The 27,295-nt window shown below is 35.1% G+C and overlaps 1 protein-coding gene and 1 long non-coding RNA gene across 2 annotated transcripts in view; one reads left to right on the top strand and one right to left on the bottom strand.

The window, feature by feature from the left end:
* Positions 1-25: 25 nt before the first annotated feature.
* The window catches only part of si:dkey-191m6.4 (rho GTPase-activating protein 22), a 32,256-nt gene continuing 4,986 nt past the window's right edge, over positions 26-27,295 (bottom strand). Inside the window, exons 2-10 of the mRNA XM_051124485.1 lie at positions 23,350-23,549; positions 19,226-19,313; positions 12,296-12,418; positions 7,937-8,144; positions 7,725-7,857; positions 6,118-6,191; positions 5,916-6,037; positions 3,136-4,021; positions 26-1,435 (exon numbers count right to left, since the gene is read on the bottom strand). Of these exons, the coding sequence (XP_050980442.1) occupies positions 1,213-1,435; positions 3,136-4,021; positions 5,916-6,037; positions 6,118-6,191; positions 7,725-7,857; positions 7,937-8,144; positions 12,296-12,418; positions 19,226-19,313; positions 23,350-23,549 (2,057 nt within the window). The 3' untranslated portion in view covers positions 26-1,212. The remainder of the gene's footprint in view (positions 1,436-3,135; positions 4,022-5,915; positions 6,038-6,117; positions 6,192-7,724; positions 7,858-7,936; positions 8,145-12,295; positions 12,419-19,225; positions 19,314-23,349; positions 23,550-27,295) is intronic.
* LOC127174169 (uncharacterized) lies at positions 11,709-18,697 on the top strand. Its single transcript, XR_007828850.1, has 3 exons — positions 11,709-11,940; positions 16,625-16,817; positions 18,339-18,697. It is a non-coding gene; the product is annotated as an uncharacterized LOC127174169 (long non-coding RNA).

Here is a 27,295-nt window from a genome sequence, read left to right as displayed (position 1 = left end):
TCGCACAAACAGTGAAAAGTCTGAGTCCGGTTTATCAGCCTTCTTGGCTCTGCCGATCAAATTCGAGGACCGGAACTTACTGCTGTATAAAAGACGACAAACCATCGAGGAGTCGCTTTCACAAGAGGTACATTCTTTTCCGTTCATTTAATTTAGTCCTTTGTGAATAATTACATACCACCACAGTGACACTTGGTAACATCTCAGCACAGCACAGAAGTCTAATCGTCATGTATGACCGCAGTATAATAGTCTAATCATGATGTATAACATCTTCACATACTCTAAATATGCATTAAAGTCTTTTGTAAAAGCTGTCGTCCAAGTAAAATCCAAATAATATCCACACGGATTGATAACGGAAACACGTTGAGCAGCAAAAAGCACTTTGCTTGAGGGCACAGTGGTGATGTCCAGTTTCTGGGTCTCTTCCTCTTGAGATTGAACCTGAAACATTCATATTAGCAGCCTGGGAAATGAACCATTAGGCTACGGCCATCATGCTAATATATAATATAACCTACTATGCAGTTCAGAAAATGAGGCGAGTCTACAAAATCTATGACCATTCACTTTAAGAAACATCCACAGAGCATTTCTAGACGTTCTATACACTTAAACAGTGTCAAATAAATAGAAAAATCAGATCAATTGACAAAAGTCACATTTCAAACACTTTTTTTTAAATGAAAGTGGCCCTGATGGTCACTTTGACAGTCTCTCGTGGATTATTCTAATGTTTTCATCAGCTGTTTGGACTCTCATTCTGACGGCACCCATTCACTGCAGAGGATCCATTGGTGAGCAAATGATGGAATGACTCATTTCTCCAGATCTGATGAAGAAACAAACTCATCCTAATCTTGGATGGCCTGAAGATGACCACATTTTATGCAATTTTTTATTTTTGGGTGAACTGTTCCTTTAATGTGCCAAAACCAATGACTCTGCTCTAACAGTCACTATTAGCATGCCAGCGATGCATGATTTCATATAAACTAATTCCAGGACCTGATTCAGACGTTCCATTTGTTTCTTTGTCAGCTGATGGAAGTAAAATAGCTTTAGTAAATGCTACACTGCTGAAATGATGAGAACTGTAACTAGGTCTGATAAACACAAACATTTTGCAGACATAAAATTGTCCACGTGATTTATGGAGACGCCTGAGTGCTCTGGTCCTCGTGACTTTGGGTGTGTTTATTTTTTGCATTAAATGTCACTGGTACGGCTTCCAAGAGCCAGATCCCCTAGCGTGGAGAAGAAGTCTTCCATTTCCTTCTCAAGCAGGCGATTGCGGTTTTCTGCGTCCTCGCGGGCCCGTTCAGAGTTTCTCAGTTTGATCTCAAGCATTCGTTTTCTTTTTCTCTCCTGTTCCATCTCTTGCTCAAGTCTCTCCATCTGCACGCACAGGGCTGCGCTCGACTCTTCTTGCCTGCAGGGGGCAGAACACAGACGTGTGAGTGGACAATACACCTATCACCAATACCAGGACTTATAACAGGGGTTTTCAGACTAGGGTTACGGGATCCTGAAGGGCTGCAGAATAAGAGAGAGAAAAGATGAATTTTTATAGTTAATGTAAGATATTAAAAATGTGACATATACCAAATTGGATATTATTGCCATTTCATTTTGATCTGTAAAGACTGGTCAGACTAATTACAACTAACATCACATGATTATAATTTGCTTTGGTCAATAAAAAAAAAAAAAAAAAAAAAGAATACATTTTTTTTACAATTATGTTAGGGTGAAACATATACATTTTATTTATAAATAAATAAATACATTTTATTTAAAATTATGTTATGTTAAAACATGTACATTTTATAAATAAATAAATAAATAATTTTACACTAAACACTGCTCAAGACAGATTTTTTTTTCTAAACAGAGCTTCTCTTATTCAAAAAGAAAACAAGTATATTTTCTCACAGTATAAATGATCTTTTTACATGAAATTATATATTTCATATTTTATGAATGGTGTACCTTGCAACAGGATCATATTATTTTGGGGGGCCTTGGGTTTAAAACTTTTGAAAATAACTAAGTTTAGTTTTTTTGTGCAAACATACTAATGTATGCTAAAAATACAAATTAATTTATTTATTCAAATTTAATGTAGGTTTATAGAAAGGATTCAGCAATAAAACCCTAAACCTGATCTATCATTAAAAACAAGTTTAAAAAGTACAGATTCTTGCAATAACTTATTTTTAGAGAATCTCTACTCAGATGGGATTCATTTCTAAACAGTCTTTCTTTTACAGTTATTAACAGAGTTTGTCTGTAAATTTTCAGAGCACCCCCAATTTGTCAATAAATAAATATATAAATAAATACATTAATTAATTCATAAAAATAAATAAGAAACAAATAATTGAAAAAAAAAACTTTTTTCTTTTACAATTATTAACAGTTTGTCTGTGAATTTTCAGAGCACTTCCAATTTAAAAAATAAATAAATAAATTGAAAATAAATAAGTAAATAAATAAATACATCAACAAATAAAAAAATAATAACAATAATTTTTTTTCCTATTTTTCTTAGGTTTTGTGAAGTGAAAATTCCTGTTTGATTCAAATTAAAATCACAAAATGTTGTCTTCATAATACGACATATAATATTTTTTCTCACATCGTGTAAATGGGTCATAATACATGCAACTATGTACATGTATTTTATGAATGGGGAATCTTTCCTGATGTCATATTATTTTGGGGTACTTGGCTTCAAAATATTTGGGAACTCCTGACATAAAAGGATAATTCACCCAAAAATTTAAATTCTGTCAATCATATATTGATCTTCAAGTTTCAAAACTGTATGAGTTACTTTCTTCTGCTAAACATGGAATATGATATTTTGAGGAATGTTGGTAACCAAAAAACAGTTGACGGTAGCCATTGACTTCAACAGAAGAAATAAACTCATATCAGTTTGGAACTAGTGGAGGGTGATGACAGATTTTCTTTTTGGTGAATTATCCTTTTAAGCACAGTCTGAGAAACACAAATGTACCTGAGCTATACTCAAAGAAACTAGTCCTATTCAAATGGAGCTTGAATATGGGTCTCATTTGTAAACAATTCAAACCACCCTTGCCATTTGAGAAACAGGAGTCTTACTTTTTAATCCTAGATTCGTAAGTCTGTTTCTGCTTCTTCAGCTCTTCCTTCAGCTCTGCCACGACGTTGACCAGAGATGAGGAACTTTCATCTGCATCTCCGTCTTCGTCCACGACTCTAATGACCGGTGCGACGTTCCCATTATCACTGCAAAACAAGCCGCTCGCACGTTTCTCCACAGCGCTGTCGGCGTCCTCTTGTTCGCTGGACTTCCCATCCTCCTCGCTCCGTTCCTCCTGAGCGCTCGCCTCCGTCTGCGGCCCGTCTTCCGTCCCCAGCGGCTCGCTTCCAGAGTCTGGGACGGAGATCTCACAGGATGAGGTGGACCACGGCGTGCTGTCCATACTCAGCACGCTGCCCAGACTCGACGAAGACGTGACGTTGTCGTAGGTAGACAGTCTCTGAGAGGAGCCCGAATCCCTGGAGCGTTCACCGGACGAGGTGCGTCTGTGTCCCCTCAGCGAGGACAACCCGTTCATGAGCCAGTTCCCGCTGGAGGCCGTGGACACGTCCACCGCCGAGCCGCCGGCTTTGGCGGACTGTGGGCGCGGAGAGGAGCCTTTGAAGGTGTACTTCCACCCTGGAATGGTTTTGGCCTGCTTACTAGGGCTGATTGCCGTCTCTCCCTTTCCCTGAGGCACCGGCTTGGAGGCTGAAGCGGCGTCCACAGACGAGGCACTGCTGCTGGTCGGGTCATTCTTGGCTGCGGGTGGGCAGGTGTGGAGATCCTCCTCAGAGATCCAGTCCACCAGGTTGGACTGCTGAAGTTGCTGGCTTTGGTCCTTGACCTCCGTCTGGTTCTGTGATGTTTCTAAGTCCTTTTCAGTGTACAGACGATCATGCTTGCTGATGAGGAGCGTCATGAGATGCTGAACAAGAGAGGTGCCTGTAAAACACAAACACACAATGCTGTATTCCATCATCGTAATTTATGATGTATAAGTCGGAATTTGGGACGTAAAGTCACAGTGATCAGTGCAATGAAAAAAAAATAGTGCACTGAAGAAATTTTGGTGTAAAAACGATTTTCACTCAATTTTCTTGTGAAATTTTGTCGGGGCACAAACTAACGCGGGGTTAATTGTAACACACGTGGTTTAAATATTTCCACGCATGCCGGCATAACCAAATTTACAGTATTTACTAGTTGCCATAGCAACACTATACAGAAAAAAGTGCGCCAAAATTCAAAAGCCTTTTGAGCATTTAACCTTTTAACCATAGTAAAAGTAAATTTCTAGCTGAAGTAAATTTAGAGTTTTAGTATTCACTTAAAATGAGAATAATCGTCTATTATTTTAATCTACAATCTGTTATTTAACAGTTTAGAGTTCATTAATGCTTCGCTAACTAGCAGATGACACTAATCAGTTTTAAATTCCAGTCATGCAGATGGGGAACGTTGTAACACTGCGTTAAACTATGCTATTCTATGATATTAGCGGTTTAATTTACACCATTAACTTTCATGGATTTGAATGAGAAGACACAAGAAACAGGTGAATAAAGACTAACAATTGATGTTTAAAAGGGTCATCGGATGCCCATTTTCTGATATTTTAGTTGATATGTTTCTTTAGGGTCTTAATGAAAAGTCTATAATATACTTAAAAATTCTCAATGGTTGTGTAAAACAACACCCTTTTTACCATGTCAAAATCAGCTCTGCAAAAATCATCCCATTCTGAGGGATTGTTCCTTTAAATGCAAATGAGCTCCGCTCGCCCCGCCCCTCTCTTCTCTCTGTGGAGTGACGAGCCTGTTTACTTTAGCCACTAAACTTGCTAACTAGCACGTTATTAGGAAAGGCGATCGCAAAGATTCATAATAAAACCCTTATACACACTTCTGCTGTAAGTGAAGCTGGATCATGAATGATTCGTGCGAACACAGACGCATTTATGTGGATTGGGTGCTGTATTCCCTTCACAAACAAACGTAATCTACTGCATCTTCAGCGGCTCAGATGTCGGGAGTAAATGACGACCACTATGTTCATTATTACATCCAGCAACACAACACCTCAATCGCTCAATCAGAGATATTCTTGTCTAACTTACATCCCTGCTCTGGCATCGAAACAATGAAGGTCGGTCTGTTACAGCTGATCTGAGGTAAAACACTCATGCTGTGTTTGGAAAAACAGAACAAATATCTGTATAAAACAAACATTACTTATAGTGCATTTATTATAAAACAAATTTATTACAAGCAAACTGCAACTACTGGCATGTGGGAAATGCACTGTACAAATGAACTTGTCCATGTATTTGACATGAAATACAATTTAATAATTTGCATGCTTGCAATTGATTGCGTTACAGTATATAAGTTGCAGTCACAGCACATTTCAGATGTAAAAAAAACAACAAATTATATTCAAGATTTGTTTTTAATCCAAAAAGAAGCCTTCAAATGTGCAAACATAAATAATCATGAAATAAAATAATTAGTATAAATGTGCACAGAAATATTAAGGAAATGTGTCTAAAATAATTAAGGGGCAATAACTTAACACTGATACAAAAAAAAAAAAATGTTAAAACAGGTGAGGTACTTCTGGATATATATTTAGTTTATATGTGGAGTTATGTTTCAGCATCAAAGTTTAATGGTACATGCTCAAATATTTAGTAGTGCATAGATAATAGCTGCATTTATGGCACAAATGTAGACTATGTTTTAGGCACAGCCGAAGCAACCCTCCTGCAGGTGTCTAGTGGTGAAGTGTGTTTTGTTTTACGAAGTAATGGGTTGCAAATTCAATAACAAGTGCTTACCTTCCATTATAGCTACTGGATCCTCCATTTTAGGACGGAGGATATTTGGTCCAAACACGGTGGCCAAGTTCTGCACACCCATTTTGTTTTCATTTGAGTGAGACTGCACCTCATCCAGAAATCTGCAAAGATGGAGCTCGCTTTAACCACCAAACCATGAAAACTGACAAAAATGTGTCTGAAATGATTATGTTGGACCTACTTGCATATATATTTCAGAAGGTTGTAATTGGCAGCTGGAAGAGTCGTCACTAGCTTCCCTAATTCTTGTATTCCCTGTGGAAACATAAATTCATTGAAGCGACCAAAGCGTCTCATGCTTCAAATTTAAGTGAAAATTATATATATTTTCACATTTAAAGACAATCAGCCTTTTCTAAAAAATCGGAAACACAGATTATGCGCATAATGTAATCTGGGAATTTAATTTTGACGAGCATCTGTGCATCGCATCATGTCAGCTGTGAAATATGTGGGAGGAATATTGGCTAGCAAACCACATACTGACAGATCCGGCTTTCTGTTTGAGCACACAAATGTACATTTTGACAAAATAACTACTGAAATATGTACTAATACTAGCAAACAGCTCAACAGCAAACAAACTGTGTAAGTATGTACAGGTCAGAGCAGCTCTGTATGTTCATAATGATAATTCATTCATCTTGTTCCAACACAGCAGATGCGTTCTTTGGATTCAGGATTCAAAAACTGCAAATGTTCAAAAGTCTGTTCAACACATCAAATGTGTTATTATTATTATCATCAGCAAAGTATTACTTTCCTATCTTTGATTTATGGAAATATTTTCATTTAGGTTACTCACAGTTTTTTTTTTAATGTTATACATTGTGACAAGTTTGATGTTATTGCAAACCTGTGCTTAACAACAACAACAACAACAACAACAACAATAATCATAATATATATATATATATATATATCTTTATTTTATACGTTGTTCATATGGCTATATACATCTAGCAATGTTTATTTCTAGAAATAAACAATTGTGCTTAGATATATCCCAGTTTTTTTTTTTTTTTATAGCAGTCCAAAAAAGTTTCAGCACTACCTTCCACCTCTATGTGATTCATGGAAATAATTTCAGAATTTGTCGCTATAAACCAGCATTTGGTTCCAGACTAACCACCTTTTCATGAAGTGAAAAAATAACTTAGAACTTAGTGTTCCATTCTGGTGTAGAATTTCTTTTTGTCTTAATGCTAGAATTTTTTTCCTTCCTTTCGCTTTCTTCCTAAATTTGACAAGTTTCATGCTTGCATGTATATATATATATATATAATTTATATATATCACACAGAGTTTATTGAGAGAAAATAACAAAATCCAAACTGTGCAACTCACAATATATAATGTGTGTACATTTATACATATATGTGATTTTGTTATTTTCAATAAACTATATATTATTTACAAAAACAACTGTGCAGCTTAATTTATAGTTTCATGTTAAACATTCTAGAGTAGATTTTGTTTTTTTTCTTAATGCTAATTTTGACAAGTTTCATGCTTGCAACCACCTGCTTAATAATGTATATATATATATATATATAATATTAATATTAATATTAATATTACTCCTATACATCAAGCAGAGTTTATTGAAAAAAAGAAAATCACAAAAACAACTGTGCAACTTCATTTATAACTTCATTGTAACCATTCTGGTGTAGATTTGTATCTTAAAGTTATACATTTGGACAGGTTTGGTGTTTGAACCGTAAGTAATGTATCATTTTTCACATCTAGACTGGCTGTATGTTCTGATATCATGCAGTCACCAACCTCCTCCTCATCTTTGGCCAGGATTTGAGCACAAGTGAGGAAGTCCTCATACTTGCAGAAGGGAACGACGGGCTCGGGCAGCTCCCTGAGATACAGCTTCAGCAGGGAAGCCACAGTGTGGACATCAGTGTTACTATAAATGCCAATTATAGGGTTAGTATGAGCAGTTGGGGAGTTTACTGGTTCCATGTCTGTGCTCAGAGTAGTTGTACCTGTCAAACTGAGGTTTGTCACCACAGTCAAAGGCCTCCTGAAGCTCCTTCACGAGGTTGGCTTGTCCAGGCATCCGAAACAGACCTTCTTCATCAAGCCCCTGTTCCCTGATGAAATCCACACACTGCTCAACTAATAGAGGGGCGAGACGAGGACCAAACTTCCTTTCGTACTGAACGGTGTCTTCCAGACGCTGGCCAAATATGCCTGTAGAGATGAAGCAGCTCATTTTTAGCAAGAACAGATATACACATTCCTATAATAGAACAGCGAAAATACTACTGAACTTTGATCATTACCATAGAGATCTGGCATGAGATTTACTCTACATTCTTAAAAATAAAGGTTCTCTGTTGACTTCTATGATTTCATGAAGAACATTCATGGACTCTTTTCTATTTTAATTTCAAAAGGCTTTTTGTAGTGGAAAATATTCTTTAGATTAATAAAATGTTATTCACACTAAGAAAAAGTGGATCCAATCCAATTCAGTTTTTAACATACAGTACATATACATTTACATGCATACTGTATATTGATATATATGTGAAATGTGAATGTTAAACATAAAATATAGCAACATATAAGCAGAGCTGGGTAGTAAGTAATTACATATAATCTGGATAACATAATCAGATTCCAAGAAGGACTTGTAATTAGATTAAATTACATTTTAAAATACTCGGTATCAGACTACAGTTACTTTTTATGGATTACATGATTACATAGTATTTACACAGTAGCACACATTGGTTCTCTAATGTTGGTTATGGTCACATGACATGCAAGTAAACAAATAAAATATAAAAAAAATGTAGCAAATATTTTGATTTTAAAATGATTTATTTTAATTTAACTTTTTTATGATTTAATTAATTATTAGTTTTTCATTAAAGTCATAAACCCTCTGCAGTTCCTTCACAAACGCCAGTTTGGAAAACCATGACGTTTAATCAGTGTTGCCAAGTCTGCGGTTTTCCCGTGGAACTGGGCTACTTTAACACTGTTGCCACAGGTTGTTTTTGATGTCCACGGGTTGAATCGACCCCAATAATGTCATATGCAGCCCCTGAAATGCGAGTTTGCCAGTGTATTTTACGCCTCAGAATGCAATTTTAAACGGGGGACCCTCCCTCGAAATGTTTTAAGTAGCAATTGGGTGGGTTTTGTTGTGGAAACCTGGCAACCCTGTGTTTAATGCTCTTCATGTTGTTAATAACAAATGGAATATATTTTCTTACTGTTTTTTTTTATATCAATATGGTTATCCTATTTAAATCAAAGTAACAAACGAGTCAAAAGTAATCTAAAAGTAATCAAAACGTAGTCTGATTATATTACCTAAAATTAATGTAATGGATTAGTTACTGACTACAATTTTTGTCATACAATTTGGAATCAGTAATGGATTACAATTTATAAGTAATCTACCCAGCTCTGCATATAAGCTGAAAATCAACAATATTTTACACAATATTTACTTCACAGCAAGCTGTTTTATTATATGTTGTTATATTTTCAATATACTTAATATATAATGCATATACAGTGGGTACGGAAAGTATTCAGATCCCATATTGCAGCCATTTGCTAAAATCATTCATAAAGTTCATTTTTTTTCCTCATTAATGTACACACAGCACCCCATATTGACAGAAATACACAGAATTGTTGACATTTTTGCAGATTTATTAAAAAAGAAAAACTGAAATATCACATGGTCCTAAGTATTCACACCCTTTGCTGTGACACTCATATATTTAACTCAGGTGCTGTCCATTTCTTCTGATCATCCTTGAGATGGTTCTACACCTTCATTTGAGTCCAGCTGTGTTTGATTATACTGATTGGACTTGATTAGGAAAGCCACACACCTGTCTATATAAGACCTTACAGCTCACAGTGCATGTCAGAGCAAATGAGAATCATGAGGTCAAAGGAACTGCCTGAAGAGCTCAGAGACAGAATTGTGGAAAGGCACAGATCTGGCCAAGGTTACAAAAAAATTCTGCTGCACTTAAGGTTCCTAAGATCACAGTGGCCTCCATAATCCTTAAATGGAAGACGTTTGGGATGACCAGAACCCTTTCTAGAGCTGGCCGTCCGGCCAAACTGAGCTATCGGGGGAGAAGAGCCTTGGTGAGAGAGGTAAAGAAGAACCCAGAGATCACTGTGGCTGAGCTCCAGAGATGCAGTCGGGAGATGGGAGAAAGTTGTAGAAAGTCAACCATCACTGCAGCCCTCCACCAGTCGGGGCTTTATGGCAGAGTGGCCCGACGGAAGCCTCTCCTCAGTGCAAGACACATGAAAGCCCGCATGGAGTTTGCTAAAAAACACCTGAAGGACTCCAAGATGGTGAGAAATAAGATTCTCTGGTCTGATGAGACCAAGATAGAACTTTTTGGCCTTAATTCTAAGCGGTATGTGTGGAGAAAACCAGGCACTGCTCATCACCTGTCCAATACAGTCCCAACAGTGAAGCATGGTGGTGGCAGCATCATGCTGTGGGGGTGTTTTTCAGCTGCAGGGACAGGACGACTGGTTGCAATCGAGGGAAAGATGAATGCGGCCAAGTACAGGGATATCCTGGACGAAAACCTTCTCCAGAGTGCTCAGGACCTCAGACTGGGCCGAAGGTTTACCTTCCAACAAGACAATGACCCTAAGCACACAGCTAAAATAATGAAGGAGTGGCTTCACAACAACTCTGTTCTTGAATGGCCCACCAGAGCCCTGACTTAAACCCAATTGAGCATCTCTGGAGAGACCTAAAAATGGCTGTCCATCAATGTTTACCATCCAACCTGACAGAACTGGAGAGGATCTGCAAGGAGGAATGGCAGAGGATCCCCAAATCCAGGTGTGAAAAACTTGTTGCATCTTTCCCAAAAAGACTCATGGCTGTATTAGATCAAAAGGGTGCTTCTACGAAATACTGAGCAAAGGGTGTGAATACTTAGGACCATGTGATATTTCAGTTTTTCTTTTTTAATAAATCTGCAAAAATGTCAACAATTCTGTGTATTTCTGTCAATATGGGGTGCTGTGTGTACATTAATGAGGAAAAAAAATGAACTTAAATGATTTTAGCCAATGGCTGCAATACAACAAAGAGTGAAACATTTAAGGGGGTCTGAATACTTTCTGTACCCACTGTACATACAGTATATTGATATGTAAGTGAATTGTGAATGCTAAACGTAAATCATAACATATTTTACACAATATTGATATATTACATATTTTGTTATATACTTAATATACTTAATATATTTCATTTGTTATATATTTAATTATACTAAAAAAAACATGAAGATAATTTGCACAGATAACTCAGTTTTTAACAATTTTTAGAAGTTTTTTTTCATTGTGCATTCCAATTAATTTCAATCAAACTGCAGTTGGTTTATTTTAAGTAAAAATAAAAAAAACAAAAAAAAAACAGAGTTATCTGTTTTTGCACATAAACTCTTCATATGCAGTATGCTTGTTACAATCCAAACAACATACTTGAAAAAATAGTAGTGAAAGTCAGTTTGTTGTCAGTAATCACGTGACATCCGTCATGCCGTTTTCACCTGTACTTCTTTTCTGACTGACAGCTTTACTCCAAATGACAGTGCAGCAACGGGAAAATTCACACTTACAGTGGGCATCGAAATATTTCAACGAACATTTAGTACAAAAAACCACTCTTTTTTCACACATATATCGTCTTTCCATTGATGTCCTGTCAGCGCATGCCGCTCATCCGGGTTATCTGAGGTAAATCTTGCTTGTTGTAGAAAAGGCGCAAACTGTTGAGGCGTTTGTAAACGACAAGAAGACCACAATGAAGTAATGCTTTGACGTGGATATAGTCCTTTAAAGTTGTCTAAGGTTTAACAACATCGATCCAAACTTGATTTAAAAGCACAGTCTTTAAAAATCCAGGTAATTGAATCTTCTTGGCGTCAGCTGGCGTCAGACACTTGGAAACGTTCCCGCCGGTTTCAAAAGCATGGTAAGAAAATCTCTTTCGTGTTATTGTACGTCTAAAGATAACATAAACATGGCTTTTACCCTTCTAGCTGCTAATGGAAGTGGAGACACATTGCTATATTGTCTATGCTGAGAGCTGATAACTTCAACTTGCTTTACATGTTCGAACTTACTATTAATAACAAGGCCTTTGTAATTTAATCTGTGGATAGTCAGGCATCCTTCTCTGCTCTGTGATATTTTTGTGAGCTTAGACTACTGACAACATGGGTGATATCATGTGAACATGCATGAAACATGGTGGAGAGAAGCAGCGGTCAAGGCTTTTTCAACTGTAAGTTATGTATTTAGCATGTGACTCCTCTTGTGGTTTTTACCTCCTCCAAATGGAGCCCATATGACCCGTCTGATGGCCTTCACCCAGTCGTCCATATCGCTCTGGGAGTTGGCCATGAGTAGAAAGGACTCATGGCTCATGGCAGCCTTGTCTTTCTCACCAGCTGAGACAAAAAACAAAAGAGGCAATCTGTCAGATGATGGTTTTACTTTTTCAACTCAATACATCACTGTTTATTTTATAAAGATACGTACAGTTGATGTCAAACGTTTACATACACCGTGAAGAATCTGCAAAATGTGAATTATTTTACCAAAGTAATAACATGCCAGTTTGTATGATCCCTCTTACTTTGGTAAAATAATTAACATTTTGCAGATTCTGCCGGGCGTATGTAACCGTTTAACCTCAACTGTATCTTCCTTCACATTTCTTAATTGAAGAGTTTCAATTTGAATGCATTCTAAAGTACGGTGTTCATATGTACTGCAAAAAAGCTGAAGATATAAAAATTCCTAACCTTTGCTGTTATTGCTTGCAACTAAAATGATGTGCCAAGATAGCAAATGGCCACAGATGCAAGAGCTGCTAGCTTTCTGTTGTTGCGTTTTAGATCAAATGAACTGCATAGATTTTCCCCCAAAATTTAGATGTGTAATTTTATTTGCACACATAGAAATGTGAATTTTTATGCATTAATTGTCATTGTATAATGCTACTGAAATATTTTTTTAAAGGTGCTGTAACTGGTTGCGATTTTGTTTTACACCACTTTCAATCATCTTTTTTTTGGAAACTTATTTCTGCTACTAAATAAAAAATAAAAAAGGTAATTTCAACTTTTTATCTTATAATTCTGACCTTTTTTCCCATGGTTGCCAGTTTATGTCTTGCAGTTCTGACTTTTTTTTTTTCTTTTAAGATTTGCGTGAATTGAAGTCACAGTTACAAGTTATAAAGTTGCAAGATAAACTCATAATTCTAACATTTTTTGAGTTTATATCTCAAAATTCTGGCTTTATAACACACAATTGTGGCTTATAAAGTATTATAATTTTTAGGAAAAATATAAGAATTTTGGCTGACTTTTTTTCCTCAGAACTGGACTTTTTTAAAGAAGTCTCTTTTGCTCCCCCGTCTTGCATTTATTTGATCCAAAGTAGAGCAAAAACAGTACATTTTTGAAATATTTTTTACTATTTAAAATAACTGTTTTCTATTTGAATATATTTTAAAATGTGATTTATTCCTGTAATTTCAAAGCTAAATTTTTAGCATCATTACTCCAGTCACATGATCCTTCAGAAATCATTCTAATATTCTGATTTGCTGCTTAAAAACATTTATTATTATTATGTTAAAAACAGCTGAGTAGAATTTTTTCTTTTATTAATAAAGTTCAGAAGAACAGCATTTATCTGAAATAGAAATCTTTTGTAACATTACAAATGTCTTTATCATCAGTTTTGATCAATTAAAGGATCCCCCCTCCAAAAAATATTTTATACTGACTCCAAGCTTTTGAATTGTATAGTGTATGTTACAAAAGCTTTTTATTTCAGAAAAATGCTGATCTTTGGATCTTTCTATTTATCAAGGAATCCTGGAAAAATGTTTTAAATGTTTGTGTTTTAAATATTGATAATAATAATAAGAAGAAGAATAAATTCTTGAGCAGCAAATCAGCATATTAGAATGATTTGTGAAGGATCATGTGACTGAAGACTGGAGTAATGATGCTGAAAATTCAGCTTTGATCAAAGGAATAAAATTTTTTTTTTAAATATTTTTAAATAGAAATCAGTTATTTTAAATAGTAAAAATATTTCACACTTTTTACTGCTTTTGCTGTATTTTGGATTAAATAAATGCAGGCCTAGTGAGCAGAAGAGACTCATTAAATATACGTAACTCACAATTGTGAGTTTATATCCAATAATTCTGACATTATAACTCCCAAATGCGAGAATAAAGTCAGAATTCTGAGATAACGTCACAATTATTTTTTAAATTTCTTTTTTTGTTCTGTGCTGGAAACAAGCTTCCATACCTTTTAGATATGGTAATTTTGATATGTATCTCTCACTGGAAAATGTCATCATGTAAAGGTGAGATACATTTCTGTAGTACTTCAAGGTTTTAGTACAAAACTGGTTCAGTCCCTCTCGCCATCACTGGAATGAGCAATTGAACACCTCACAAATCATTAATTTAAAACAGACCTAGAAAGAGCCAAAGCAACAAAGACACTTCCCATTACCCACTGGGTTTGCAACAGTTAAAAAATAGAAAAACCTCCACAATGGCTTCAGTTCAAAGCTTCACAGCAATAAAGGCCAAATCAGAAGCATTGAACAGCCAATATTCTGCCGGCCAGATAAAATGACTAGAGGAATCAGTCATGAGAAGATAAGTGTTCACAGCAGTGTCGACTGAACGGAAAAAACCAAGTACTGATGCAATTAAGATAAATAAGACAATCAGACCCAGCGGTACGTCTGAGACTAACGCTCTCACACAGAGTGGAAGCTGACTTGAAGGCATAATGAGGAACCCTCATTTCTCACCATGGTGTGGCATTTTGTTAGCATTCAAGTCTCTTTAGGAAGTGTCAGAATGTCTGCTGATCTTGTGGGGAGGAAAAATGGCCTTGTGGCAAAAGAATGCATTTTCAAACAACCAATTTGTGTTTATTTAAGCATGATGGAGTGCAGGCTTTGACAAATACACAATTATGTGCTCAACATGCAATTGTGTGTTTATTTTGTTTCATTTGTTTTATCCATGCATTTGGCAGCATTTCATATTTATGTGTGTTCCCTGGGAATCGAACCCATGAGTTTGCCATTGCTGCAGGGACTCGTGATCTGGATTATGTACTGTGTAATTATGCACAGGACTGAAGAAGCTTATCTCAAATTGACCTTTGGAGACATATTACAAGCAGGAGTGATTATGCTCCTTATTAACACCAACTAACAGATGCCACATAGCAGGCAAACACCATATGAAAACAAACAAGCTAGAGGAATAAGGCCCTAATGAGAATATCCTCAACTGTTACTCTTCTTTGGCAACTATATTGCTGTTTTTTTAGATTGTTGGTTTAATCTAAAGATGATTTTTTTTCCCCAAATGCAAAATTTTTTAGTATTATAAATACTGTACTACTGTAAATATATCAAAACTTAATTTTTGATGAGTAATATGCATTATTAAGAACTTCACTTGGACAACTTTAAAAGCGTTTTTCTTAATATTTAGATTTTTTGCACCCTCAGATTCCAGATGTTCGAATAGCTATATCTCTTGTATCTCTTAAAGCTTATTTGTTCAGCTTTAAGGTTATGTATAAATCTCAATTTTGAAAAATGGACCCTTATGACTGGTTTTGTGGTCCAGGGTCACATGTGTTATTTCAAAAAAATATTGCTACCTAAACAACATGTAGTTCTATTGTAATGTCAGATTTCAACAATTTCAACTTCTGAGTCCAATAGTTTTTTCTTTTCTTTTTTTTTTCTGATTTATTATATGTGACCGTGGACCACAAAACCAGCCATAAGTGTAAATTTCTCGAAATTGAGATTTATACATCACCTGAAAGCTGAATGAATAAGCTTTCCATTGATGTATGGTTTGTTAGGAAAGGACAGTATTTTGAAAATCTGGAATCTGAAAAATCTAAATATTGAGAAAATCGCCTTTTAAAGTTGTCCAAATAAAGTTCTTAGCAATGCATATTACATATTGATATATTTACGGTAGGAAATATACAAAATATCTTCATGGAACATGATTTTTACTTAATATACTAGTGATTTTTGGCATAAAACAAAAATCGATCATTTTGACCCATACAATGTATTTTTGGTTATTGCTACAAATATACCCGTGCAACATAAGACTGGTTTTGTGCTCCAGGGTCATGTATGTAAAAAGTTTCAGTGTCTAATTTTACTATTTACTTGTCATTTAAACACTTAAAAATTACAAACAGAAGGGTGCAGATGTAGAATTTTGGACATAATCTTGATTATTAGCCATATAAAAGTAAAAATACCTAGAAAATGAGTATTATTATACTAACTATTGCATTATGAACAAACCATTCTGTACAAAAATAACAAATCACCATAACCCAGCATTTCTAACCTTTTGTATATTTGTTATTTACCCCAACACCATCATAACAGTATTTTAAAGAAAATCCTTGTCACTTCGACTTCTACCTGTAAATGCATAAACCCAGATATTACCTTGATTTAGTGGAGGTTTGTGCCTTGGTGGCTTACAGCAGCCCTGCCCCATGATGCAATGGAGGGATTGATCTGATACTAATGTTCTGCCATGTCTCTTACTCCAACAGATCGGCCATGAACCCAAACACAGTACGAGTAGTTCCCACACAACGCAGCATTCATGCTGCAGATGTGTTTGCTTCAAATCATCGCTTTCAGAAACAGATCTTCAATAGCTGTCATCTACATCTCAAACATCCCAGGGCGGATACAAAAAAAATCTGGATCACGCTAGTCCATACTGTACGTCCCAGAAAACCAGTGAGTAGAAAATACTTTTGATGTCTCAGTTCAGCTCGAGCAGCACCAGTTCACTTCTGTTTCTCTCATTCCCACTGACTTCTCACGGTAGACTGACAGAAGGAGACGGCCTGCTCTGTTAGTCCTTTCTAAACACCTCGGTGCACTTAAGCAAACAAGCAGCACACCAGATGCATCGATCTCAGTGGACCTGATGCTTGGGGAAATCCTCACTAGCAGGAATCTCACTATATATCAAAGCTATGCATAGATAGCATGGGTTAACAGATCCAGAGGCTGCCAGACTCGGGTCACAATCGTGCTCTGTGATTCTGTATTCTAAATGCCTTGCAAACACAGAAGCATGAAAATCTCCCAATAATGCCAGGCTTTTCCCACTGGTTAAGATCCCATTTTTGTATCAGCACTTGTCATTTATGTCCCTGCGATGAATGGTGCCATTGTTGGATATTTTTGGATTTCATTTTCCTGTTGTACACAATCTTCTTTCTGGTTTTTATAAACTGCACATAGGAATAACTTTTTTTATTATTTCATGAGCACTTATTGGACTGAAGCAACTTACACTACCAGTCAAAAGTTTTTGAACTGCTGAAAAGTACTGCAAAAACAGTATTAATAGTAAAATATTTTTACTATTTAAAATGACTGTTTTCTTTTTGAATATATTTTAAAATGTAATTTAATCCTCTGGTCGAATCTAAATTTTCAGCATCATTACTTCAGTCTTCAGCGTCACATGATCACATGATAGAAATCTAATATGCTGATTTGCCGTTCAAGAAACATTTTTTAAATTAATATTATCAATATTTAAAACAATTGAGTACGTTTTTTTTTCAGAATTGTTTGATGAATAGAAAGATCAAAGATCAGCATTTATCTGAATTTATATACTTATTTTTTTGGGAAAGAAATGATAGAAATTAATGCTTTTATTTAGCAAGGGTCCTTTAAACTGATCAAAAGTGATGATAAAGACATTTATAATGTTACAAAAGATTTATATTTCAGATAAATGCTGTTCTTCTGAACTTTCTATTCATTAAAGAAATGATATTCGACTGTTTTTACCATAATAATAATAATAATAATAATAAATGTCTTTGAGCAATAAATCTGGATATTAGAAAGATTTCTAAAGGATCATGTGACTGGAGTAATGATTCTAAAAATTCAGCATTGAAATCACAGGAATAAATTACATTTTAAAATATATTCAAAGAGAGAACATTAATTTTAAAAAGCAAAAATATTTCCAAATTTTACAGCTTTGGATCAAATAAATGCAGGCTTGGTGAGCCGAAGAGACTTCTTTAAAAAACATTAAAAATCTTACTGTTCAAAAACTTTTGACTGGTAGTGTTGGTTTACTTGACTGTCCATGCATCATTTTTTAGAAAAATAAGTAAGTTTCAAATATGATCATTAGGCATTTGAGGAACGTTTATTTGTTCATCTCTCAATCAGCCATATCAACATCTGCACCAAACTGAATCATTTTTATTGTGTTGCATGAAGGAGGGACTTGGCCAGTAAGCTTGTTTGACTCAAAGGAGCTGAAGCATGCCGGTCAGATGGAGTCTGTGGTTAAGGGCTCTTCTCTGGGGAGGAGACGGTGTTGACAGATCAGACAGGAGAAAGTGGTGCTGGTTGTAGGAAACCACTGCTAATGTCCCATGCTGTGTGTGTTTGGCTGTTTTATTTATTGTGTTTGGTGCATTACTTAGGCTGTCACCAAATTCGGTTATCTAAATGTTTATGATGCACTTTAGGGGTGAAACATTGATTGACTGATGCATCCTGATTCTCATTTTATATATTATATGCAAAAATATACAGGAAACAAATGCATGTAAACCAATAAAAATGAGATCATTTGTAACCAGGATCTGCCCAGGTTGAATTTATTCTTATTCTGCAGTTTTTCTTCTTTTTTTGTCACTTTGCTGTCTTTGGCTTGAGCAGACCAGGGCTGCATTTTCAGAGATAAGAAATCCAATATTTCCCATTTTAATGTGATTAGAATGTGCAAAAGAGAGCAAGAGCGATAAACATCAGGTATCATCTTTACAGAGATTTAGAGAGAATTTAATATCTTGTAAACACTGAATGGATTTGGAGGGCATTTGGAGGTTAGCTGACTCCGGTTAGCTGAGCGAGAGCCATGTAGTTTACATTCGGTTTTCTTTGCTTTATTGTTTAGAAAAAGAAGCTCTGGTGGGTGTCACACTCATGTGTTATTTACTCGTCATAAATAAAACAAACACACAGTCAGCATCAGTAAATCATGTTGGGGCAAAATCACCTCTGGAAGGCCTACTTGATTTCCTGACACTCAAAAGCCATTTATACATGCTGGTTTCAGTACAAGACATTGATTTGATTTAATATGAAGATCTGCTCACCTGGCACGATCTCAAAAAGGTGTCGTCCGGGTTCTTCTGGGTTGGCTGTCAGTTCATTCACTTGGCTGCCCTTCAGTGAGATGCAGCCCTGCACAGACAAACAGTTAGAAATGCATCACTTAACCTTTACTGACCTATTAAATCAATCAGACCTAATTACCATGTACACTTGAATGTAATTCTTTAATCAGCTTCAAGTCTCCTCGTCTTCTGGAAATGTGTAACCAAGGATTTTGAGCCTATTGTATTATCAAAAGCCTGAAGATGTGGCGGTTTGCCATACTACACATTTTCTGAGTGGCTCCTTCAATTAGATAAACTGTGAACTGAAGGAAATCCAGAGATTATTCACCAGGGCAACATGAATGAAGATTTGGGGTCAGAATTTCCCAAGTGCTTTTAGTCATGCAGCTGAATCTGTTCGGCATTACACAAGATGTTTTCCTTATTTTATTTTATTTTATTTTATTTCTTTTTAGTTTCCTTTTATTTTTTCCTTTTTTATTTATTTATTTATTTTTTTTTTTACATTTTTTGATTGGATTTATCCCCCCAACACCCCCCTCCCCACTCCCCATTGATTTATTGAAAGAATCAATTTTTATTAAATCATATATGACTGATAAATCACACAATTCAGGGGCAGGATTAAAAAAAAAAAACAACCTTCTTAAGAAAGAAATTAAGAAATGTCTAATATTCGTAGAAGTTCGTAATAATGTTCAGTTCTTAAAAAAAAAAGTAAAAAAATCTATTGCATATTCAAATATTTTCTCAAGAACATATTTTTCTTAAGAAAATGACAATCTTTGGTATGATCTGACTGTTTGGAGGGTCTGTCTTTTTGCTGATCAACTTGATTAAAAACAAATGTTTTTGTGTATGACCGCCCTCATATGTGATGAAAAAAATTATTAATATTTGCTAAAAAAAAAAAAAAAAAAAAAAATATATATATATATATATATATATATATATATATATATAAAAATTATTATTATTATTATTATTATTTTTTTTTTTTAAGAATTGTAATCAGATTTCAAATTCAGCAAAAAGTCAAGTTGTGCATAATCATGTCCAGTCATTAGTGTCACTTCAGAGTATGTTTCTAGGGTTATGTTGTCATGTTTGATATTTGAAACAACCCAAAATTCACTAAACATTTTACCATTGTGGATTTAAGACAAGTTGAAGGTTATCTTAACTTTAAGAAGTTAATTACGATGATGTTTAATAAAATTATTTTGCAGAATTCAAATAAATAAATAAATAAATACATTTATGGAAATCCAAAATATTCCTAAATTAGAAAACAAGAAGACAATACTGTAGCATTTGATTTTATTTTTAAGACTACGCTCTTAAAAATAAAGGTGCTTTAAAAGGCTCTTCACAGCGATGCCATAGAAGAACCATTTTTGGTTCCACAAAGAACCATTCAAAGGTTCTTTAAAGAACCATCTCTTTCTTACCTTTTTATAATCTGAAGAACTTTCTTTCGCCACAAAGAACCTTCTGTGAAACAGATGGGTTCTTCAAATGTTTAAGGTTCTTTATGGAACCATTTAGATAGAAAAGGTACATTTATGGCATCGTAAAGCACCTTTATTTTTAAGAGTGTATCTCATGAATGCAGCCCCAGTTCTCCTTCTGTACGACCATGAAATCCCCCAGATCACCGCTCGATACGGGCCGGTCTCTGCTGTCTCCTTTTATCTCAGTGTGTGATTTGCTATGAGATTTGCCTACACAGCCCTTCCACTTTGAATCCCATTGATTAAAGGCAGGAAAAGTGGGTGGGATTGACATTTTCATATACATCCTGGCCAGCGCAGCATGGGCACAGATTAATGGTGCTTGGATGAGTATTGACGGTCTCCTGTGAGGGACACTGTTCATCACACTCGTCGGTCGGTCTGACGAACTTACTAAGGCTGGACCGTATTGATTGCTTAATATGAGATGGTCATAAACCTGCTAAAAGCAATGTGCAAGCTTGGATTGTGGTCGAAATGTGAAGCAACTGGGCATAAATGGAGGAGTTCACACTTACTAATAGCTCTTTGTCACATGATGCTCTATCATAAAGATCTGTCTAGAAGCTAGAATGTGTGCATAGTGTTCAAGAAGCAGATCAGTGACTGGGTTCGCATTTAATGCCATTTTTCTTGTCCTGGGCCTCTTTGGTTGGAGACATGTCACACTCGCTTAAAGACATGGCTTGTGACTCTCAACTGTGGATGTTTTGCATTAAGGCAAATTAAAATACTGTGAGTAGCCTGAGATGATTATTGGCAGCATCACAACACCGCTAGAGAATCTGTAGTGTGAAACAAACAGTAAGTTTTTTTTGTCTATGATAGGGAGACCAAACTGACTTGCAGTTAAAGTTAATCAAGTCATTAAAAAGTCATATACACTGAAGTTATACTTTTTTCCAGTTTATATGACTTTTTTGTAATTAAAAACACATTTACTGATATATTTGTTTCCAGAATAAGCGACTCTTATGAGTTGGTTCTTTTTAATGAATTAAACACATCTCATTTTGTACAGTTTTTTCCATTCATTTTTCCCATAGGGATTTTTAAAAAGTCTTTGTTTTAGAGTTATACAAGCTATAAACCAAGTCAGCCAGCTATAAGGTGATTCAAATTATTACAAACTGTGATTTGGAAAAAAAAAAATTGGACAAAGGTACAAGACTGTGCCTATATACAGTACTAGGTAAATTCCAGAATTTAGTAATCAGATTACAAGGTGAAAACTGTAGTTAGCAATGTGATCTAGGTTACTTATTTTAGGTAATGCATTCTGACTATTTTTTTTTTTTGTTGATTACTTTTAGATTACTTGTTATCAAACTTACCATTAAATGTACCATATTTATATAAAAAAGCAAGAAGAAAAAACTATATTCCTTAAAATATTTATTTTTCTCTTCTTTTTTTCGTTGTGAATATAGTCAAAGCTGAATGGTGTGACACAGAGTGGGATTTATAATTAGGGATAATCAGCAAATTATAGATAATTTACTGCCATTGTATGAATACTACACCCTGAACCCTGGAACACAAAACCAGTTGTAAGGGTCAATTTTTAATTTTTAATTTTTTTTTTTTTTTTTTTAATTTATACATCATCTGAAAGCTGAATAAATAAGGATATGATACTATTTGGCCGAGTCACAACTATTTGAAAATCTGGAATCTGAGGGTGCAAAAAAATCTAAATATTCAGAAAATTTAAAGTTGTCCAAATAAAGTTCCTAGCAATGCATATTACAGATTAAGGTTTGATATATTTATGGTAGGAAATTTACAAAATATCTTCATGGAACATGATCTTTACATAATATCCTAATGATTCTTGGCATAAAAGAAAAATCTATAATTTTGACCAATACAATATATTGTTGGCTATTACTACAAATATACACATGATACTTAAGACTGGTTTTGTGGTCTCACATGTAATCAGGGTCACACATGTACTGTAATCTGATTATGAGCATTTTAAAATGTAATATACTCTAGTTACAAATACTTAATTTTTGGAATCTGATTACGTAATCCGATTACATGTAATCAGTTACAATCCCGTATTGCATATGCTTCGCAGTGCTTCATGGGAATTCATGACATTTTTATGTGGGTAATGTAGTTTTTTTTACCAGTTATTCTGCTATTAAACACACTTAAATAATGCAAAGTGATGGTTTCAGCTTAAGCATGTTTTGCTAAAGCTCATAGTAGTTCTGTTTTTAAAGGTTTATAAGAGAGTAACTACTGTATTAGTTCCCTTATGGAAAAGATGAACTTTTATGAGTTGTAAATTCATGCTTTTGTCAACATTTTTAAAACTGAGATGACATGCTGCCGCCCCTCATCTGTGATTGCAGCGGTCTCAGAAGTATCTTTGTGTGGTGGAGTTGTGGAAAGAGGTGTGTCTAGTCCAGTGGGTGTGTCTAATTTACTCTCATCTTACAGTACAGGACTTTGCATGTACTGTAGAAGCCATTGGACAACCTCCATAGTGCAGTGGTGCAAATTCAGAATAGTTCAACCCCAGATTTCTTTTCATAGGAAGAAGTTTTGTACATCTTCAAAGTCCAAACATACCTGTGGTTTAGTCTCCTCCTCATCCTTGTAGAAGTAGAGATGGTCAGCACGCAGCACAAACCAGCGCAGCTGCCAGTTCTTCATGATGCTCCTTTGCTTCTTTAGCCAGCCGGCCTTTAGCACCCCCTCTTGGAGACTGGGTGAGGTGGGCCGGCATGAGCCACGTGATGCCTCTCCCATCACCATGCTCTTGGACCTGGCTGTAGGTGACGAAAAGAGCCGTACGTGTCAGTGATCAAAGACATCACGGTATCTAGACTTCAACGATTTAGGGATGACAAGCACTTAGAGTAGCATAGGGGAAAACTGTCATCATTTACTCGTGTTGTTCTTGTGTGGGACACAAAAGCAGAATTGTAGGCTATTGTATGACTTCAGAAGGCTATGTGAGTCATTCCGAACACTTTTTATGAGACTTTTATAGTGCTTTTGTGTCTTTTTGAAGCTTGACAGCTTCAGTCTCCATTCAAGGCATAAATGCATGGAAAAAGTGATTCAAGCAATTTCTTAAAAATTCCTCTTTGTTTTCAACGGGTGAAAGAAAGGTTCACCAAAACCGTGTAGCTCAGGGATCGGTGCGGTGTTTAACCTTAGGCAGTGATTTATTGTCTCAAGATTTTATTGTTATTGAGGTACTATTATAGTGTTTTTAATTATTTTAATTTAAATTTTTGTATTTTCCATTTTCTTTTTATCTTTAGTTGTCTTTTAGTCATTTTTATAAGTCATCTTATGCCTCTGGGGTATAGACTCAAAATCAATGTGTGGCTTTCAGACAAAGAGAAGAAATCAATGTGTTTTTCTCATTTATATTATTATATTATATTATTTTTCACTCCCAATCCACTGGTGAAGTGGAAAGGGTCATTAGGTCCCAAATTCATAAAGATGAGTCCATCCATCTATAGGGAAACTGATTTAGAATGCTAATTTAAAAATGTTTGTCTTTTTTTTCTATATAGATTCTATTATTTGTACTAGCTGAAATAAAATGTAAAGATAAAAAATATTTTGTTTCAGATAATTTATTTTTGAGTTTTTTTTATGGTTTTAGTCATCGTTAACTATAATAAGCCTACTATGAGTTTTTTTGTTTGCTGTATTTTCAGCTTCATCTCCTGCAGCAGAATATGTAGAATCATCCTCTCCGGTTTGTACCAGTTACCCTCTGGTAAATTTATCTGGGATTCTCCTGTATCACTTTCCCAAAGGGAGTGAGTTCTCTACTCTAATAGGATCTCCAGAGTGTAATTTAGTCAGAGGCTCACTTGATATAGAAACCTGTGCCGTTTTCCGTTTCATGTAGTTAAGATAGAGGTGCCATGCACTCTTCAGTTATATACAGCACAAAGAGTATTACTGAACAAAATACAGTACTATCCTGTATCTATTCCTTAATGGAAGTAAACATATAAAATGATGTGGGAAGTAATTTTGCTCTGACACAGGCCACTCAGGTTGTGCTGTTTGAGGCTTATGACTGGACTGTATGAACAATCTGTGTCATCGTTGATAATTTATAGGAGTCCGTTCAGCACACAAAGTCATCTTATGCCTCTGGGCTGTAGACTCAAAATCAATGCATGTGTGGCTTTCAGAGAAAGAAAAGAAATCAATGTGTTCTTCTCATTTATATTATTATATTATTTTTCACTCCCAAACCACTGGTGAGCTGGACAGCTGAGTGGTCCTTAAGTCTCGAATACATATAGAGTGCAACAGTCCGGATCTGGAAGTAAAATTCCCATATTTTTTCCATAGGGAAATTAGTTTTGAATGATAACGTAAAACGTTTAAAGACAGACTTACTATGAGCTCTGAGGTTTTTTTTTTTAAACCATTAGCCTGCATTAATTCAACTTATTTTTTAAATAATCATGTTTTAATCCCATAATTCTGCAAAGAAATCTCCACCAATCAGACAATCAAAACCAGCAAAATAACTCTTTAGTGCTACTCCCATGAAGCACTGCAAAATACTTAGAGACAGTCTCCCAATGCTCTCAGACTACTTTAATATTTTGGAATAAATGTAAAATATTTAGTTTTTATACATGCACTCAACATAGTTTTGTATTTCTCCATTGTTTAAATTTAATTATTTGCGGTGCTTTATGGGATTGTAGTTCTTTCTCTCATTGAAATCGCACATAGTTTTTTACTTTTCGTCTGATTTTTGAATACTTTTATGTTTTAAATCAGAGTGTCGTAGCTGATTGGTTGCCTCTAGGCTAATAGCTCTTTAACATACAAATGGATGGGAAAAATGCTTCTGAATCCAAGGCCACTAAAAAAAGTGGACGGGCATTATTATACAGCACTATAGAATACTTGCTTCTGATTGGTCACAGCATTCTGTGCTCAAGTATTGTTGTATAATAATGCTAAATTGCATATTTGACCATGGTCTTCAGAACAAAAATGTACAGATAATAAGTGTTGGGGAAAGTTACTTTTAAAAGTAATGCATTACAATATTGAGTTACTCCCTAAAAAAGTAACTAATTACGTTACGTTACTTTTTATGGAAAGTAATGCGTTAATTTACTTTTGCGTTACTTTTTAAATATGGGTAGGGCTTGCTTGTTTGTTTTCAATATAAAAAGTTCTATTTTTGGCAAATGTAAAAGCCTTTTTACACCAAAAGCCTCAGGCTTTGAGAAAAGTAGATTCACGTCTGTACAGTAGTCCGCAAAAGAAAAAACATCAACTCTTCAGCAATAAAAAAGGAAAAGAAATGTTAGATTATCTTGAGTCATTTTTGCTTATTAGTATGGTTGAATTGGATCATCGAAGGTTGACAGCAAAGACATACATATTTGTATTACTTAACATATTTAATTATTGCAGGTTTGCGTCATATTCGGAGTTGAATTTTACCGTTTTATATCCATTTTGAGGAATACTGAATCTGTTTTTTGTGAGTGAGATGAATTAATGCATGTTTATATTTATTCTAGAACTAACATCTCACTCCCGATTTCTCTCAACATGGGGAAAGCAGAGCTTTTAATCAATAAATGGGGGAAAAAGTAACTGGCATTACTTATTTGAAAAAAGTAACTCAGATATTTTCTTGTCAATTAAAAAGTAATGTGTTACTTTACTAGTTACTTGGAAAAAGTAATAATATTACGTAACTTGCGTTACTTGTAATGCATTACCCCCAACACTGCAGATCATTTACTCACTCCCTTGTCATCCAAGATGTAAATGTCTTTCTTTCTTCAGTTGTACAGAAATTGTTTTTTTGAGGGAAAACATTTCAGGATTTCTCTTTATGTAGTGGACTGATATGGTGCCCACGAGTTTAATCTTCCAAAATGTAGTTTAAATGCAGCTTCAAAGGGCTCTAAACGATCTTATCTAGCGAAACGATTGGTTATTTTCTAAAAAAATTGGCAGTTTATATGCTTTTTTATATAAAATCGTCCTACATCGCAGCAGAAGTACCGACCCAGTGTTTACAAAGTGAAAGTGCAAAGAAGATCAAATGCCCTTTACAAAAAAAAAAAAAAAAACAGCAATGGAGGATGATTTTTAAGTTGGAGAAGAAAACAAGATGGGAGTTTTTCAACATACCCTAACTGTCTTGAATCAAAATACACAGAGTTCACGTACAGCTAGACGAGCATTTAAGGTTAAAAAGTATATAAATTGTCAGGTTTTTTTCTTTAGAAAATAATCTATCGTTTCGCAAGATAAGATCCTTCTTCCTCAGCTGGGATCGTTTAGAGCCTTTGAAGCTGTGTTTAAACTACATTTTGGAAGCTCAAACTTGTGGGCACCAAGTCCTCTATTTGGAGAGAAATCCTGAAATGTTTTTATCAAAAAACATAATTTCTTTACAGATGACAAGGGGGTGAGTACATTATCTGTACATTTTTGAACTTATTCCCAATACAGCTAGATTAGAAATAAGTTGCTTGAGACCATGGTCAATTTA

The sequence above is a fragment of the Labeo rohita genome, chromosome 12 (genome assembly GCF_022985175.1).
Source record: "Labeo rohita strain BAU-BD-2019 chromosome 12, IGBB_LRoh.1.0, whole genome shotgun sequence".
In the NCBI taxonomy this organism is placed as follows: Eukaryota; Metazoa; Chordata; class Actinopteri; order Cypriniformes; family Cyprinidae; genus Labeo; species Labeo rohita.
This window is presented reverse-complemented; position numbering and strand designations above follow the sequence as displayed.